We start from the raw sequence: 15,569 nt of genomic DNA, 5'->3' as shown, positions 1-15,569 counted from the left end.
TCCATACATGACCACTGGAAAAACCATAGCCTTGACTAGATGGACCTTGGTCGGCAAAGTAATATCTCTGCTTTTTAATATGCCATCTAGGTTGGTCATAACTTTCCTTCCAAGGAGTAAGCATCTTTTAATTTCATGGCTGCAGTCACCATCTGCAGTGATTTTGGAGCCCCAAAAAAATAAAGTCTGCCACTGTTTCCACTGTTTCCCCATCTATTTGCCATGAAGTGATGGGACCGTATATCATGATCTTAATTTTCTGAACGTTGAGCTTTAAGCCAACCTTTTCACTCTCCTCTTTCACTTTCATCAGGAGGCTCTTTAGTTCTTCTTCACTTTCTGCCATAAGGGTGGTGTCATCTGCATATCTGAGGTTATTGATATTTCTCCCAACAATCTTGATTCCAGCTTGTGCTTCCTCCAGCCCAGCATTTCTCATGATGTACTCTGCATATAAGTTAAATAAGCAGGGTGACAATATACAGCCTTGACTTTCTCCTTTTCCTATTTGGAACCAGTCTGTTGTTCCATGTCCAGTTCTAACTGTTGCTTCCTGACCTGCATGCAGGTTTCTCGAGAGGCAGGTCAGGTGGTCTGGTATTCCCATCTCTTTCAGAATTTTCCACAGTTTATTGTGATCCACACAGTCAAAGGCTTTGGCATAGTCAATAAAGCAGAAATAGATATTTTTCTGGAACTCTCTTGCTTTTTCGATGATCCAATGGATGTTGGCAATTTGATCTCTGGTTCCTCTGCCTTTTCTAAAACCAGCTTGAACATCTGGAAGTTCACAGTTCACATATTGCTGAAGCCTGGCTTGGAGAATTTTGAGCATTACTTTACTAGCATGTGAGATGAGTGCAATTGTGAGCCTAGTTACAATGATTTAAAATTCACTATCTGAAACCGCAATTACATTTGCACCAGGCTAGTAATTCTATATTTAATACACCTTCATGCTTCACATATTAAACATTGAGCTGCTCTTTAAGTATCCTGGAGATGCATGCTTTTGTGTGTATGTGTGCATGCTCAGTTGTGTCCAACTCTTTGCGACCCCATGGACTGTAGCCCACCAGGCTCCTCTGTACATGAGATTTTTCAGGCAAGAATACTAGAGTGGGTTGCCATTTCCATCTCCAGGGGATCTTCCCGACCCAGGAATTGAACCCATGTCTCTTGCTTCTCCTGCATTGGCAGAATAATTGGTAAATGGTCAGTAATATTTTGTGTTACAACCAATGAAAGATATTTACAGAGACATACCTGGCATTAAGCTTATAATTAAGAGTCTACTCTGTGACCAGGAATAAAAACAGCCCAGCTTAAGTGAACCAGATAAGATTAAGCTGAGTTCCTTGTTCTAACCACCTGTGATATTTGCAATACTAAATCATGCTGGATTTGCAATGCAAAGCCCTGTAGAGAAGTGTCTGTGCCCCAGCATCCTGAGTGGACCTTTTTTTTTTTTTCCAGAAAAAAAAAAAAAGAAAGATAAGTGTTCAGTTCTACCTCCTTTACAGTCTTAGTATAGAGCGGGGCCTCTGTTTTTAAACATTTCCTGGGAATTATCTGCTACAGCAACTGGCCAGCTGGCCATTTCTCTCCTGTGTCCATACTTACACTTTTGGTAATTACCCTCCATTGAACATTGGAACCTATGAATGGATTTCATCTCCTGTTAAAATGTTCCCCAGGCAACCTGAGATGAGGCACACAATTTACTTAACATTTATTTCTTTCTGAAGACAGCCCCATTAAAATAATAACAAATGATGGAGAGTGGCTGCACAAGACATATTGGGGGTAATAAAATATGGAGCATTGTATGCATGTATTCAAAGTGAAATGTCATCTCCACAATGGCAGGGATTTTTCTCTCTTTTGTTGACAGATGTTCTCCAAGTGTAGGGCTCCATAAATATTTACAGGATAAATGGTTTGTATGACAAAGACCTTACTAACTTACAAGGTTATAAATCCTGCTTTGCTTAGTACTGGTTATACATCCTGGTGGTTTGCTATCCCCAAGCCTTTGTAAGGACCAGGATGGAGCCCCTAGCTGTGTTCATTGCACAGCAACCATGTGGAATTTGCAGATGCTGAAATCTAAGGAGGTGGCTCTGGGGAGTGTACTTAACAGGGTAAAGGTGTCGATCTAATACTTGACTCTCCTCTCGTCTTCAGCCTCAGAACCAGGCCCTCCTGAGATTCATTCTTCCTCCTCCTCCTTCCCCCGGCCCTAAAATGAAAATTGAAAGCAGCCACAGAGATGCTTGTGTTCATCCTGGCTTCCTGGCCCCTAAAGAGGTGGGAGGGCTGGCAGCTCCCTCCAGCATACTTGCATGCCCAAGTCACCCCAGATCTCTTTTTCTAATTTTTTTAAAATTTTTTTAAATTGAAGAATAACTGCTTTACAGTATTGTGTTGGCTTCTGCCAAACATCAACACAAATCAGCCATAGGTACACCCATGTCCCCTCCCTCTCCCTCCCACCTTCCTCCCCATCCCACCCCTCTAGGTTGTTCCAGACCCCCGGATTGAGTTCCCTGAGTCATACAGCAAATTCCCATTGGCTATCTATTTTACCTATGGTAATTGAAGTTTCCATGTTACTCTCTCCATACATCTCACCCAAATCTCCCTTTTTAATGTGTTGTTTATATAGAAAGGGATTCTTTTGGAATCTTAGGATATAGCTTTCCTAAAGATCCCTGGCTAAAACTGTTTCTGAAAAGATACCAGAAAACAAGAAACCAGAATCATTTTCCCTTCAAAGTGTCTGAAAGCACAGTGTGTCACCATGATGGAACCACTTCAAACACGATCATGCAGAGAATTCCTCCCAGTGCTTCAATGATACATGGGAAAGAAGGAAAGTTAGATGCATATTTATAAACCGTCAGGAACCAGATAGGCCCCAGGAACTTATTTGGTCAGCTACCTCATTTTTTAAATAAAAAAAATTTTTTTTAATTGTTGGCTATGCTGGGTCTTCATTGCTGTGCAAGCTTTTCTCTAGTTGCAGCGAGCCAGGGGTACTCTCTAGTTGCAGTGCACAGCCTTTTCATTTCGGTGGCTTCTCTTGCTGTGGATCACAGACTCTAGGCACTCTGGCTTCAGTGGTTGTGGACCCCGGGCTCTAGAGCACGCCGGTTTACCTGCTTCATGGCATGTGGAGTCTCTGGAGCAGGAATCAAACCCGTGTCTCCTGAACTGGCAGGTGGAGTCTTTACCTCTGAGCCACCAGGGCAGCCCCAGCTACCTCATTTTACCAACGAAGACTGTGCAAGCAGAGAGGTTACATCACTCACTCAGGGCCATATAATCACAAAACCAAAAATTCCAAATTTCCCCACCATTGTCATCCAATCCACCCCACCGCCCCAATACCTTTTGGTTTTATTTTGCATGCAGAAAAGGTACCATTTATGGCCTTAGCTTCCTTTAGACCCTAGGAACACATTTATTAAAAATGTATTTTAAGGTATTGGGGGAAAAAGAAGACTAAAAGATTTAAACTGTTTTAAAGCATCTCTGCCTTCTCTCCCCAACTCGGACCTTCAAGGCACCTGTCATTCCCACAGGCCCATGGAAAAGAAACCCTTTCAGCTTATTCTGTCCAAAATATCTAGGCAAAAGAGTTATTAAGCCTTAAAATGTCACAAATGGTTCAGATACTGTTCTTCTAGGACCATTTTCATGAATAGCTCTCTCTCAAGTGACAGGGCAGATAGTACATAATACAGTTACTTAAGTTGAGGTGACAGTGGTTCCTGGTGTAGAAGGTGATTGCTTCACAGAACTTGTTTCTGAGGTTCCCACAAGTCTCCTCACTGTCTCCCCACATCAACTTTGAGGGTTTGAGGATCTACTGTCCTGGGGCAGCTTCAATAGTGTCCCCTGTCCCTGACCTGGAGCAAGATAAGTGCAACAAGTCGGGTGGTCACACAGGGCAGCGGCAGCAAGGTGACAGTGTGTTTGCTAGGCTTTGTCTTTGGGCTCTAGGATAGCACTTAACAAGAAAAATCAATCACAACCTTGTGAGTACTGCCAGCACTAAAAACTGCATTTGAATTTGTCCACTCAGGCAGTCAGTTTCACTATAAAGAGCTCCGGAGCTAGAGGTTTCCATGGAAACAGAGGAGTATGTGGGCAAAAATTGCTTTACAGGGAAATGAATGTTAGCAGTGCTGTTAGATTGGCACTTTATGGCTGCCCAGTTGATGTGAGTTTGTAAGTAATCCAATGAACAATGACTTTAAGAAAGGAAATACTTTTTCTCTCATAACAAAAGACTTAGGAGATAGGTGGTCCTGGTTGTGGTACAGATGCCCAATGATGTCCAAAACCCCCAGGATCTTTCTCGTCTATTGTTCTTTGAATGTTGGCATGTCATCCACAAGCTTATTGCTTCAGGATGCAAAATGGCTGCTATAGCTCCAGGCCTCACATAAACATTCAAGGCACCAAAAAAGCTTTCCAGGAAGCTCCCACCTCAGCAGATTTCCCCATTGATCAAAATGAAGTCACATAGCCAACTCTAGCTTCACGGACTGCTGAGAACTGAATATCTGGCCAGGGACAGTGGGGACAACTGATACGATTGACTAAGGCTGATATTCACTATGACCTAGAGCTAGATACAATTGTAAGCTTAATAAAATCGGAATTTGCTAATTGGAACTGCTTTTTTTTTTTGCTTTTATAAAAATTTAAAGTATAGTTGATTTACAGTGTTGTGTTAATTTCTGCTGTACAGAAAGTGACTCCACTTTATATATATATATATAATATATATATTTACTTTATATATATATATATATCTGTATATACATACACATTCTTTTTCAAATTCTTTTCCATTCTGGTCTATCACAGGATATTGAGTATAGTTCTCTGTGCTATACAGTAGAATCTTGTTATTTATCCATTCTATATATACCAGTTTGCATCTACTAACCCCAAATGGGAACTGCTTTTTTAAAACAGGTCTCACTGTCACCTGAGGGGGTAGAAGGGGCAAATCATTGTGAGCCTATTTTTGTAGAAAAGGCAGCTCAGGCTCTGAGACATTTCATCTCTTGGAGGAAACAGAACAAAATCATCTAGTGACACTTGCTGCAGATTGGGTTACCAGGTACTTATAATAAATGTTTCAAACTGGCAGTCAGTCTGCAGGAATGGGGTAAAACCTGTTTTGCTTTTCTGGTTCCCAGTGTTTTCCTGGCTTGGGTGTCTCAACATGAGAAGGGAAAAGAAACAAGTTTGAAACGGTGTCTAGGACCAAATATTTGTAAGTGAAATTCCCTGCTGAATCCCTTTGATGATTGGAAGATAATCATTAACTAGAGTAACCTGCCTCTGGTTCCTCATTGCCCAGCATAATAATGGTCATAGAGCATCAGGAAAACTAGATGCAAGGGACTTGCTGCTTCTGCACCAGCACACGCGCTCTATTTGGAGACTAATTAAGTTAAATAACAAACCTGGCCACATTGGCTAAGAGAGCTCCCCACTGGGGTTTGCAGATTTTGGAGGGACTTTTCCTCCACATGGCAAAATGGAAGAGAATTTACCATTGTTATCGCTTCTCTTTCCTGGGTTCTGGTCTTTGAAATTACAGCTGCAGTGTTCTTGCCTCTGGGGCACACTCTTGCTTCCTGGAACGTTCTTTGGGAACTTTCTACAGTTCCTTCCATCTAAGTTCTCACCCTTTTCAAGAGAAATTCTCTCCTGCAGCCAGCCTCCCTGCTCCCATAACCCCTTCCTGCTTCAGGTGTGGTCTAGGTGAGGTCAGCAACCTCGCCTGGGAGCTTGTTAGAACTATAGAGTCCTGGTCCCATCCCGGACTCACGGAATCAGAATCTGCATTTTAACAAAAGCACCAGGTAATCTGTGTGCACACTGCAATTTGAGAAGCCTGGCCGTAATACACAGGGTTTTCTCCATCCCACCACTTAAAATACCTTCTCTCCCTCCCCCCATCTCCTTTCATTTATTCACTTCCTAACTGTACTTCAAAGCTTAGCTCGTATCCCTTTCTCTCTGTGAAGCCCTCAATATTCTCTCCCTCCACCTTACCCCTATAGTCATGACTTTGAGAATTTAAACAAATGCAAAATATTTCACTATTTAAATGATTCAGCTGTTAAGTCTATTTATTGAGATTATATCTTGTCTTGGGACTTCCCTGGTGGGCCAGTGGTTAAGATTTCGGCTTCCATTGCAGGGGGTGCTGGCTCAATCCCTAATCAAGGAGCCAAGATCTCACATGCCTCACAATCAAAAAACCAAAACATAAAACAGAAGCAATACTGCAACAAGTTCAATAAAGACTTTAAACAATGGTCCACATCAAAAAAAGAAAGAAAAATATATCTTCTCTCAAAGTGCCCAGCACAGGCCAAGCACATAATGTAAATTGTCTGATTCATCAGTATCTGTTTCCTGTTTGAAAGCCTTCCCTTAGTTGTGCATGCTCAGTTGCTGAGTCATGTCCAACTCTGTGCGACCCCATAGACTGTAGCCCACCAAGCTCCTCTGTCCATGGAATTCTCCAGGCAAGAACACTGGAGTGGGTTGCCATTTCCTTCTCCAAGGGTCTTCCTGAACCAAGGATCAAACCCATGTCTCCTGCATTGGCAGGCAGATTCTTTACCACTGCACCACCAGGAAAGCCTGCCTCCCTTAGCTGTACCTTATCTCTTTACGCTTCTTCTGCATGAAAGAAACTCCTATAAGTTTTTGTCTTCTCAACACCTTACATACATCTCCACCCACTCCAGAGATTTCCTGCAGGCCTGGCTCTTATCTGTAACTTAGTGGCTTTCAACTGAATCAAAGCCTGAAAGAGGCCTCTAACCATTTGTTTGTATTTTGACTTTGTACCAAAAAAAAATCCCTAACTTATAAATTTGGACAGGGAATTTTGTTCAGGCCTGGCTCTTATCTGTAACTTAGTGGCTTTCAACTGAATCAAAGCCTGAAAGAGGCCTCTAATCATTTGTTTGTATTTTGACTTTGTACCAAAAAAAATCCCTAACTTCTAAATTTGGACAGGGAATTTTGTTAGAAAAAGTTACTTTTTTGGATATGGGATGTTTTTCTGCTCCACCATGATACCCACAGGAAACTTGGGATTGCTTCTGTCTCTCTTGTGGACATGCTATGTAGCAGTATCTCAGGGTCTGGACCCTGAGACAAGAGCCACATCTCTGAGTCTGCCATCTCCCCAAATTCCAGGTGGGAGGGGAGCATACATCCTAACTACCTATAATTTTCCAAACCTTTTCAGGAGATTATAGGATCTTTCGTAATGCCTATTGCAAGGGAGTGGAGCTAGGACAGCAGGAACTCCACACTGACTTTCAACTTCCTGGTTTCTATTCCATGTCACCTCTGCCCGCCTTGAACAGCTTTAGCTCCATCCTGACTCTATATAGCCTTCAAGTCTGTTTATCTTATCAGCTTTAAGTACTAAAATACCCAGGATCTTAATAACTCAAAAGCTGTTTTTCCTCAGAGCTATTATCTCCATGGGTATCATAAAAAGAAGGAAGAGGGGGACTTCCCTGGCGGTCCAGTAGTTAAGACTCCACACTTCCAGTGCAGGGGATGTGGGTTCAATCCCTTGCCAGGGAGCTAAGATGCCATGTGCCGAGCAGTGTAGCAAAAAAAAAAAAAAAAAAAAAAATTAAAACAAAGAATGAATATATGTATATGTATAATCAAATCACTGCTGTATACTTGAAACTAACATGACATTGTAAATCAACTCTACTCCAATAAATTTTTTTTAAACCTAAAAAAAAGTCATTTTTGTGTTCATTGATCATCAAATGGCTTTTTTCTTTCTTGAAGCAGAAATTTGTGCTACCACCGGAATGGTGGGGCAAAGGAGTGGGTGAAATACATTGCTGAAGGAAATCACCACATGTCAGCTAACCTGACATTAACTGCGTTAGATTCTTGCTCTGTTACATGTGTGTTTGGCATGATATTGGAGTGACCTTTTGCATTCCATCTGGCTGGGCAGTCACTTACTCGGGGCATTTTGGACTGTTGCTTGCTCATGCTGGCCGTGGTTGCTAGTAAGCTAGCAAAGACCGCCACTTCAGAGGGCCTGTGGGCAGGACACTTCACTCTGAAAAGGGGTCTGTGGTGAGGCAGGCTTTCTGTGGCTTAGCCCATTTTGTTTATTTCCTTAAGAAAGATCATGTATCCTCAGTAGGGAGGTGGTTGCATCAGAGCTCGACCTTTAGGTTGGGGCCAAGCAACATAGCATGAGCTTTATTGTGCTCTCATCTCTTCATGCTCACAGCCCAGCCCCATAGGACTCTTTCACAACAGACACCTCTGTTCAAGGACCAGCGAAGGCAATCAGCTAAACTAATCCAACTATTTACACCAAACCACCAGAGACTTGCGTTGCATGTTTGACATATCTTAATTTATTTCAATTCAGTGTAAAAAATTTATTTAAAGAACCAAATCCAAATACCATCTGGTGTCACTTATATGTAGAATCTAAAATGTGTTACAAATGAACGTGTCTTTGAAACAGAGACTCACGGACATAGACAACAGACTTGTGGTTGCCAAGGCAGGGCTGGGTTGCGGGAGGGTGGACTGGGAGTGTGGGATTAGCAAATGCAAACAACCACATACAGAATGGATAATCAGCAAAGTCCTACTGTGGTAGCACAGGGAACTATGTTCAATATCCTGTGATTACTGTAATGGAAAACAATATAAAAAGAATGTATATATGTATATAACTGAGTCCCTTTGCTATACAGCAGAAATTAACACAACACTGGAAATCAACTATAGTAAAAAATAATAATAATAATTAGAAAAGAGAACCAAATCCATCCAAAACATCAGTACGCAAATAACATTATTATATGCTACAAATACAGGAGAGGGAATTTGGGTGTGTTCTGATAAAGGCCTAATGGGCAGGGAGCCCCTCTCTGCCACCCGCAGTCACTCCTTTCCCCCCAGTGGAAATGCTGTTTCCTCATTCCTAAGGCTTCAGCAGGTTTCAGAAGCTGGGAGGCCGTCTTCTTCGTGGTATGTGTGCTTATGTGTTACTCTGAGCTGGGAGTGGGACCTGAAGGGATATTGGAGAGGGCAGACCTATGAGAGAACATGAAGCAGCCACTGTCCACCCCCACCCCCCCCACCATGTCATCTCCTTCCTTCCTAATGTACTGTGCTTTGGGGGAAACGACGGTGAGACCAGGACCCTCTTCCTCGATGGTCTCCTCCGCACACTTTTCATGAGCACTCTTCACTTTTTATTTGCTGATCAATAAAGCCAAGGGTAGGTCTTGCCTGTTCCCAGCGATAAAGAACTGCACGCATAACTGGTCTTTATCCAGCCCAACAAGCGCCGTTTCTCTTTGTTTTTCACAGTGTTTCTGAGAGATAAGAGGAAACCGCCCAGACATGATGCATGACCGGGGAGGTTTTGCAATATTTTATAAACTCATTCTCTATTGGGAGCTGTGGATTAGGGGTGGAAAGGAAAAGAGAGGGCACCACATAGAACCAAAGTTAATTTTTTTTTCCTAGGTTAAAAACAAGCAGGTGGATGGGACTTCCCTTGGTGGTCCAGTGTGGTTAGGACACCACACTTTCACTGCAGGGGATGAAGGTTCAATCCCTGGTCAGAGAACTAAGATCTCCTATGCGGCACTGTGTGGTCAAAAAATAGAGGAAAAAAAAGAAAAACAAGCAGGTGGAGGAAAAGGAGACATGAATATATGTTCAACGGAGGAAAAAGTAATCCAGTTTTCAGTTATCGGCACAGAAGTCAAATAGGGAAAACTTAGGTCATTCAAATGAGTACATACCCTGAAACTCCAGTGGCCTTTTCCTGTCACAAAAACTGTCTCTGTTGTATGGATTCAAGACCAGAAGAGGCAAACAGGACCTTAGTTCAGGTGAAGAGCCAAATATATTCCCAGGGAAGTATGGATGGTACCAGAATAGACTCCTTTTAAGTTCATGCCTTTTGATGCTCTTGGCAAGTTTCTGAGAGTGAGCCAGGATGGTGGGGTTGATATGAGACTGATAATGCAAGATATTAGGTAGAGTCAGACCAAATGTGAGATCAGTTGATGCCAATAAAGGCACAGAGAAAGATGTTTTTAGTGGCAAATTGAAATTTTGGTAGCAATTTGATAGATGCAGAGTGGAAAATATAAGAGAAATGGGCTATTCAGCTAAGGAAAGACCTGGGGCTAAGCCTTGAAATGATGGTGGGAAGGTGTCGGAAGATAGGTCTTTGGGAATGTTAGGAAGGAGTAAACCCAAGAGGCAAAGATAGGTACCTAATAAAAAGAGAAATTTAAGTTGAAACTCATGGCATACCTGTAATTGTTTCTGAGCAACTAAATGGAAAATGGGGCCCCAAAGTCTTAATGAAGCTGATGTGTTACATGCTCTGCACTACAGCTTCTTTCCACGCCTGCCTGGGCTCATGAACTTTTCTTCTTTAATTAAAGAAAAAATTTAAGTTGTTTTACAATGTTTCAGATGTACAGCAAAGTGATTCAGTTATATTTTATATATATATGTATTCCTTTTTTCAGATTATTTTCTCTTATAGGTTATTAAAAAATACTGAAGATAGTTCCTTGTGCTATACAGTAGATCCTTGTTGGTTATCTATTTTATATATAGTAATATATATCTGTTAATCCCAAATTCCTAATTCATCTGCCCCCCCTTTCCCCTTTGGTAACAATAAGTTTGTTTACTCTGTCAGTGAGTCCATTTCTGTTTTGTAAATAAGTTCATTTATGTCATTTTTTAGATTGCACATATAAATTATATCATATGATATTTGTTTTTCTCTGACTTTCTTCACTTAGTATGATAATCTCTAGGTCCATCCATGTTGCTGCAAATGACATTGCTTCATTTTTTTATGGCTGATAAATATTTCATTATATATATAAACCACATCTTCTTTATACATTCCTCTGCCAATAAACATTTAGGTTGCTTCCTTGTCTTGGCTGTCGTAAACAGTGCTGCTGTGAACATTAGGGTGCATGTATCTTTTCAAATTAGAGTTTTCTCCAGACATATATGGTATTTCTATTTTGAGTTTCTGAAGGAACCTCCATGCTGTTCTCCATAGTGGCTACACCAATTTATATTCCACCAACTGTCTAAGAGGGTTGGTTCCCTTTTCTCCACACCCTCTCCAGCATTTGTTATTTGCAGACTTTTTGATGATGGTCATTCTGACGTGAGGTGGGCTTGTGAACTTTAATTGCTCTATTATAGACTTTTGTCTAAAAAAAATGTTTCCCAGGCTTTCTAAAGTTCCCCCACAATACTTAATAGAGGGCCTCACTGGACTAGTAGCTCAGTAATGTTAATTGGCAAATTAATGAACAACTTCCTTTTTATGTAATTATTTTTCCAAATTAAATGCTAGATTTGAAGAGGCCAAATCCTGGATTATAGTTTGCCCTTCTGTGCATGCATGGATGCTAAGTTACTTCAGTCATGTCTGACTCTTTGCGACCCTATGGACCATAGTCCACCAGGATCCTCTGTCCTGGGGATTCTCTAGGCAAGAATATTGGAGTGAGTTGCCATTTCCTTCTCCAGGGATCTCCCCAACCCTGGAATCTAAACTGTGTCTCTTAGTCTCCTGCATTGGCAGGTGGGTTCTTTACCACTAGCGCCACCTGGGAAGCCCCTTCTAATGTTGGGTAAATCAGCCCCTTCTAATGTTGGGTAAATCATGATTTAAGAAATCATTAGTTATTTCTAAAGATTGGGTGAGTCAGATGGCAGATACCACATAGGAAAATTTGATGTGTGAGTCTTTAGAGAAAAAACAAAATCCAATAGACTTGATCCCAGATTCATTCATTCAGGCCAAGGCTGAACTGTAGGTGATTTTTCTTTTTTTTTTTTTGGTTACTCTGACTAGTACTTTTCTTACATAGGTTTGCCTTTTCTGAAGGTTGGTTTCATGAGAGTAAAGGTCTTGTCATCCTGTTTACTGTTATGTCTCCAGCATCTGGGACAGGCTTTCCTGCCATGTGATGCTAAGGGCTTAAGAAATAATTTCGGAAGGAAGGGGAAACGGCTGGGGGGTGGGCGGGGTGGAGTAAAGGAAAGAGGAGAGGGAGGACTCTGCTTTTCATGCCAGTACACCTGGCTCTTACTCACTCATCAGTTACCAAAGGCCCCCTCAGGCTCAGCATTAGGAACCAAGGATACCAAAATGATGAGACGTCAGGGTCTTTGCATCTGATCATCCACTAGAGAGAAAGAGAGAAAGAACACAGTGGGTGCTGTGCCAAGAGTAACGGGGACATGAGAGGATGCCAGAGGGAGTATCCAGTCAGCCCTGAGGCTGAGTGGGTGGCAGAGAACATTGCATACCTGAGCGGAACCCTAATAATTGCAGTGATGCTTTGTAGGCTTGAGAACATTTTAATCTCTATAGCCCTCAAACTTACAGTGGGGAAATTGAATAAAATATGGGAGACGGCATGTCATGCATTGCCTTTTGGCCATTCTCTATTCAGTCATTTTGTTTTTGATGTGGGATCTTCATTCCCCAACCAGGGCTGGAACCCCTGCCCCTTGCAGTGGAAGCAGGGAATCTTAACCGCTGGACCAAAGGGAAGTGCCCAGAGTCATTTTGATAGTGAAAGTTCTTTTGTATTGGTCCTTACTGGACTTTGGTTTCCTTCTGCTCTACTGTGCTGTGCTCAGATGCGTCTCACTCTTTGCAACGCTATGGACTATAGCCCACCAGGCTCCTCTGTCCATGGGAGTCTCCAGGCAAGAATACTTGAACGAGTTGCCATTTCCTCCTCCAGGAGATCTTCCCCACGTGGGGATAGAACCCATGTCTCTCGTGTCTCCTGCCTTGGCGGGCACCTAGGAAGCCCTTCCGAGACTGCAAAAGCAGGCTCTATTGAGTCTGTCATGTAGCAGTTGTCATAGAATTGTGGCTTTATAAGCACAATCAAAATGACACAAACTGAAGGCCCATTGTCTGAGCCAGACCCATGCCATATATCAGGAGTAACAGCTTTGTTAAGCACGGTCACTTAGGACCAGTCTTTGTTCTTTTCTGAGCAACTGCTTGTTCTTGTGACAAGGATTAATGACATAACAGCTGTAAGGTGGTCTTTGCCTTTTACAAAAGCCTATAGCAGTAAAGATTTGTGTTTGCCATCAGAACAGCAAATTTTCTAAAGAGGGGAGATAAACTTGACAGCAGAGAGAGAATCAGTGGTTTTAAAAAAAAAGGTGTGGTGGGCTGAGCTTATTTACAAAGAAGAGGAGTGTGAGGGGTTTATGCTGATGGACTATTTAAGCAAGAAAATCGGGTGTCAGAGGAATAATGAAGATCCTGACTTTACTTCTGCTTCTTGATTTCCTTACTCAGGTGCTGACCCCAGCCCAGATCAAATCAATTTGTCAGGCCATCCTGGACTCTGGGAAACAGTATGCCATGAAAAAGAGGAAGCCATTCCCGCTGATGTATTCTTACTATGGAACCGAATACTTGGGTGAGTGAAGGTGTTGGCCAAGGCCTGGAGGAGGAAGGCAGTCTCTAATAGCCACTTTTACACAGGTCATCACTATCACTGGGAACCTTTTAAAAAGCCATTTGAAAATAAATATTGATGGATACTTCAAAGCATAATTTCATATTTATTTTCAGAGTCTACCTGTCAGAAAGGTAACTGTTTTAACAATGTGTGTGTGTGTGTGAGAGTCAGTCAGTCATGTCTGACTGTATGCGACCCACCCCATGGACTGTAGCCCACCAGACTCCTCTGTCCATGAGATTTCCCAGGCAAGAATACTAGAGTGGGTAGCCCTTCCCTTCTCCAGGGGATCTTCCTGACCCAGGGATCAAACCCAGGTCTCCTGCATTGGCAGGTGGATTCTTTACCACTGATCCACCAGGGAATTTCACCAAAGACTAAAATACTTTATTCTTGATTGTGAATTCATTGGCCTATTTTTGCTGGAAGTTGAACAGCTTATACAATCACTGCCAGTAGTACCTGTGCACAGGGAAACAGGATTCGGCCACTGACATCTTCAAGTTTTTAATATTAATGGATTAACTTCAAACTGGTCCTCTTCCCAATTGAATTAACAATGCTTCTCTTGTCTGTATAGGAGCAGCTCATGGCCTATCGTCCATCCTCCAGATGCTTCTTTCTTACCATGAGCACCTCAAGCCCTCGGACCAGGAGCTGGTGTGGCAGAGCGTGGACTTCCTTATGGAGCAGGAACAGAACTGCAACTGGCCCCCTGAGCTCGGCGAGGCCATCGAGAGGGAGAATGAGCTGGTGCATTGGTGCCACGGCGCCCCAGGTCTCATTCCCGTTCTTATCTGAAAACATTGCCTTTCAGCGGGCTTAGCCAAACACACATGCCTTTTCTGAGAAGTGAGGGTATTTCTCACCTTACACCATTACCATAGGAGGTGAAAAGGTCAAGAGGAAACTTTTCAAAGGCAGAAAAGTCTCCATCAGTTAAAGATCTCTAGAAATGATCCTGTGTTTAAAATATAAATGATCAGTATCTATTTGCATACAAATTAAACTAGTGTTCTCCAATAAAATATAATATGAGCCACAAATGAAATAACTGTTTAGTAGCCCCAGTAAAACCACAGAAACAGGTGAAATTAATTTTCATAATAGATATACCCCAGTATACCCCCAAGGGGCTTCCCTGGTAGCTCAGACAGTAAAGAATCTGCCTGCAATGCAAGAGACCGGAGTTCGATCCCTGGGTCAGGAAGATCCCCTGGAGTAGGAAACGGCAACCCATTCCTATATTTCTTGCCTGGGAAATTCCATGGCCAGAGAAGCCTGGCAGGCTATGGTCCATGGGGTCGCAAAGAGTTGAACACGACTGAGTGACTAACACTTTCAGTACACCCCAAATGTTATTTCAACATGCAGCCAATTTAAAAATCTAGTAGGATTTCACTGTTTTGAAATATTGTCTTTGAAATCCCGTGTATATGTTAGACTTACAACCCATCCTGATTCAGACTAGCCATGTTGCAGGTGCTCAGGGGCTTCATGGGACAGTGCAGGTCTGGAACCTCACAGTTCAAAACGTGGTCCCTGGACCAGTGGCATGGGCCACCTGGACACTTGTTGGATATCGAGAATCTCAGGCCCCACCCCAGCCCCAGTGAATCCCAATCCACATTTCAACAAGGTCCCTAGTCAATTTGTATGCACAATAAGGTTTAAGATGGACTGTTTTGTAATTCATCTTCAAATGACAGTTTCCATTATCACCTAATGAAAAGTCTAGAGAAATGAGAAGCCATTTGGAGTGAACTCTCTGGAATTGAGCCTAGAAACTTATCAGACCCCATCTTTTCACTTTCTTTCTTTCTTTTTAACCCCATTATACCACTAATTAGGCCTTAGAGAAGATGCAATTCAAAATAAATTAAATTCAGGGAAAACAATTAATTTTGGTCTATTGGCCAGGGGAGAGACTTAAAATACCGAAATAACGCACATTTTTGATTA

General features: G+C 42.3%; 2 protein-coding genes across 2 annotated transcripts in view; one reads left to right on the top strand and one right to left on the bottom strand.

Moving 5' to 3' along the window:
- LANCL3 (LanC like family member 3) overlaps positions 1–15,569 on the top strand; it is a 114,421-nt gene that overhangs the window by 84,695 nt on the left and 14,157 nt on the right. The window contains exons 2-3 of the mRNA XM_055565362.1: positions 13,442–13,565; positions 14,188–14,385. Coding sequence (XP_055421337.1) covers positions 13,442–13,565; positions 14,188–14,385 — 322 coding nt within the window. The remainder of the gene's footprint in view (positions 1–13,441; positions 13,566–14,187; positions 14,386–15,569) is intronic.
- Positions 1–15,569, bottom strand: part of PRRG1 (proline rich and Gla domain 1) — a 466,522-nt gene that overhangs the window by 442,643 nt on the left and 8,310 nt on the right. The window lies entirely within an intron of this gene.

The sequence above is a fragment of the Bubalus kerabau genome, chromosome X (assembly GCF_029407905.1).
Source record: "Bubalus kerabau isolate K-KA32 ecotype Philippines breed swamp buffalo chromosome X, PCC_UOA_SB_1v2, whole genome shotgun sequence".
Classification (NCBI taxonomy): domain Eukaryota; kingdom Metazoa; phylum Chordata; class Mammalia; order Artiodactyla; family Bovidae; genus Bubalus; species Bubalus kerabau.
The sequence above is the reverse complement of the archived record's forward strand: the minus strand, read 5'-3'. Positions and strand labels throughout refer to the sequence as shown.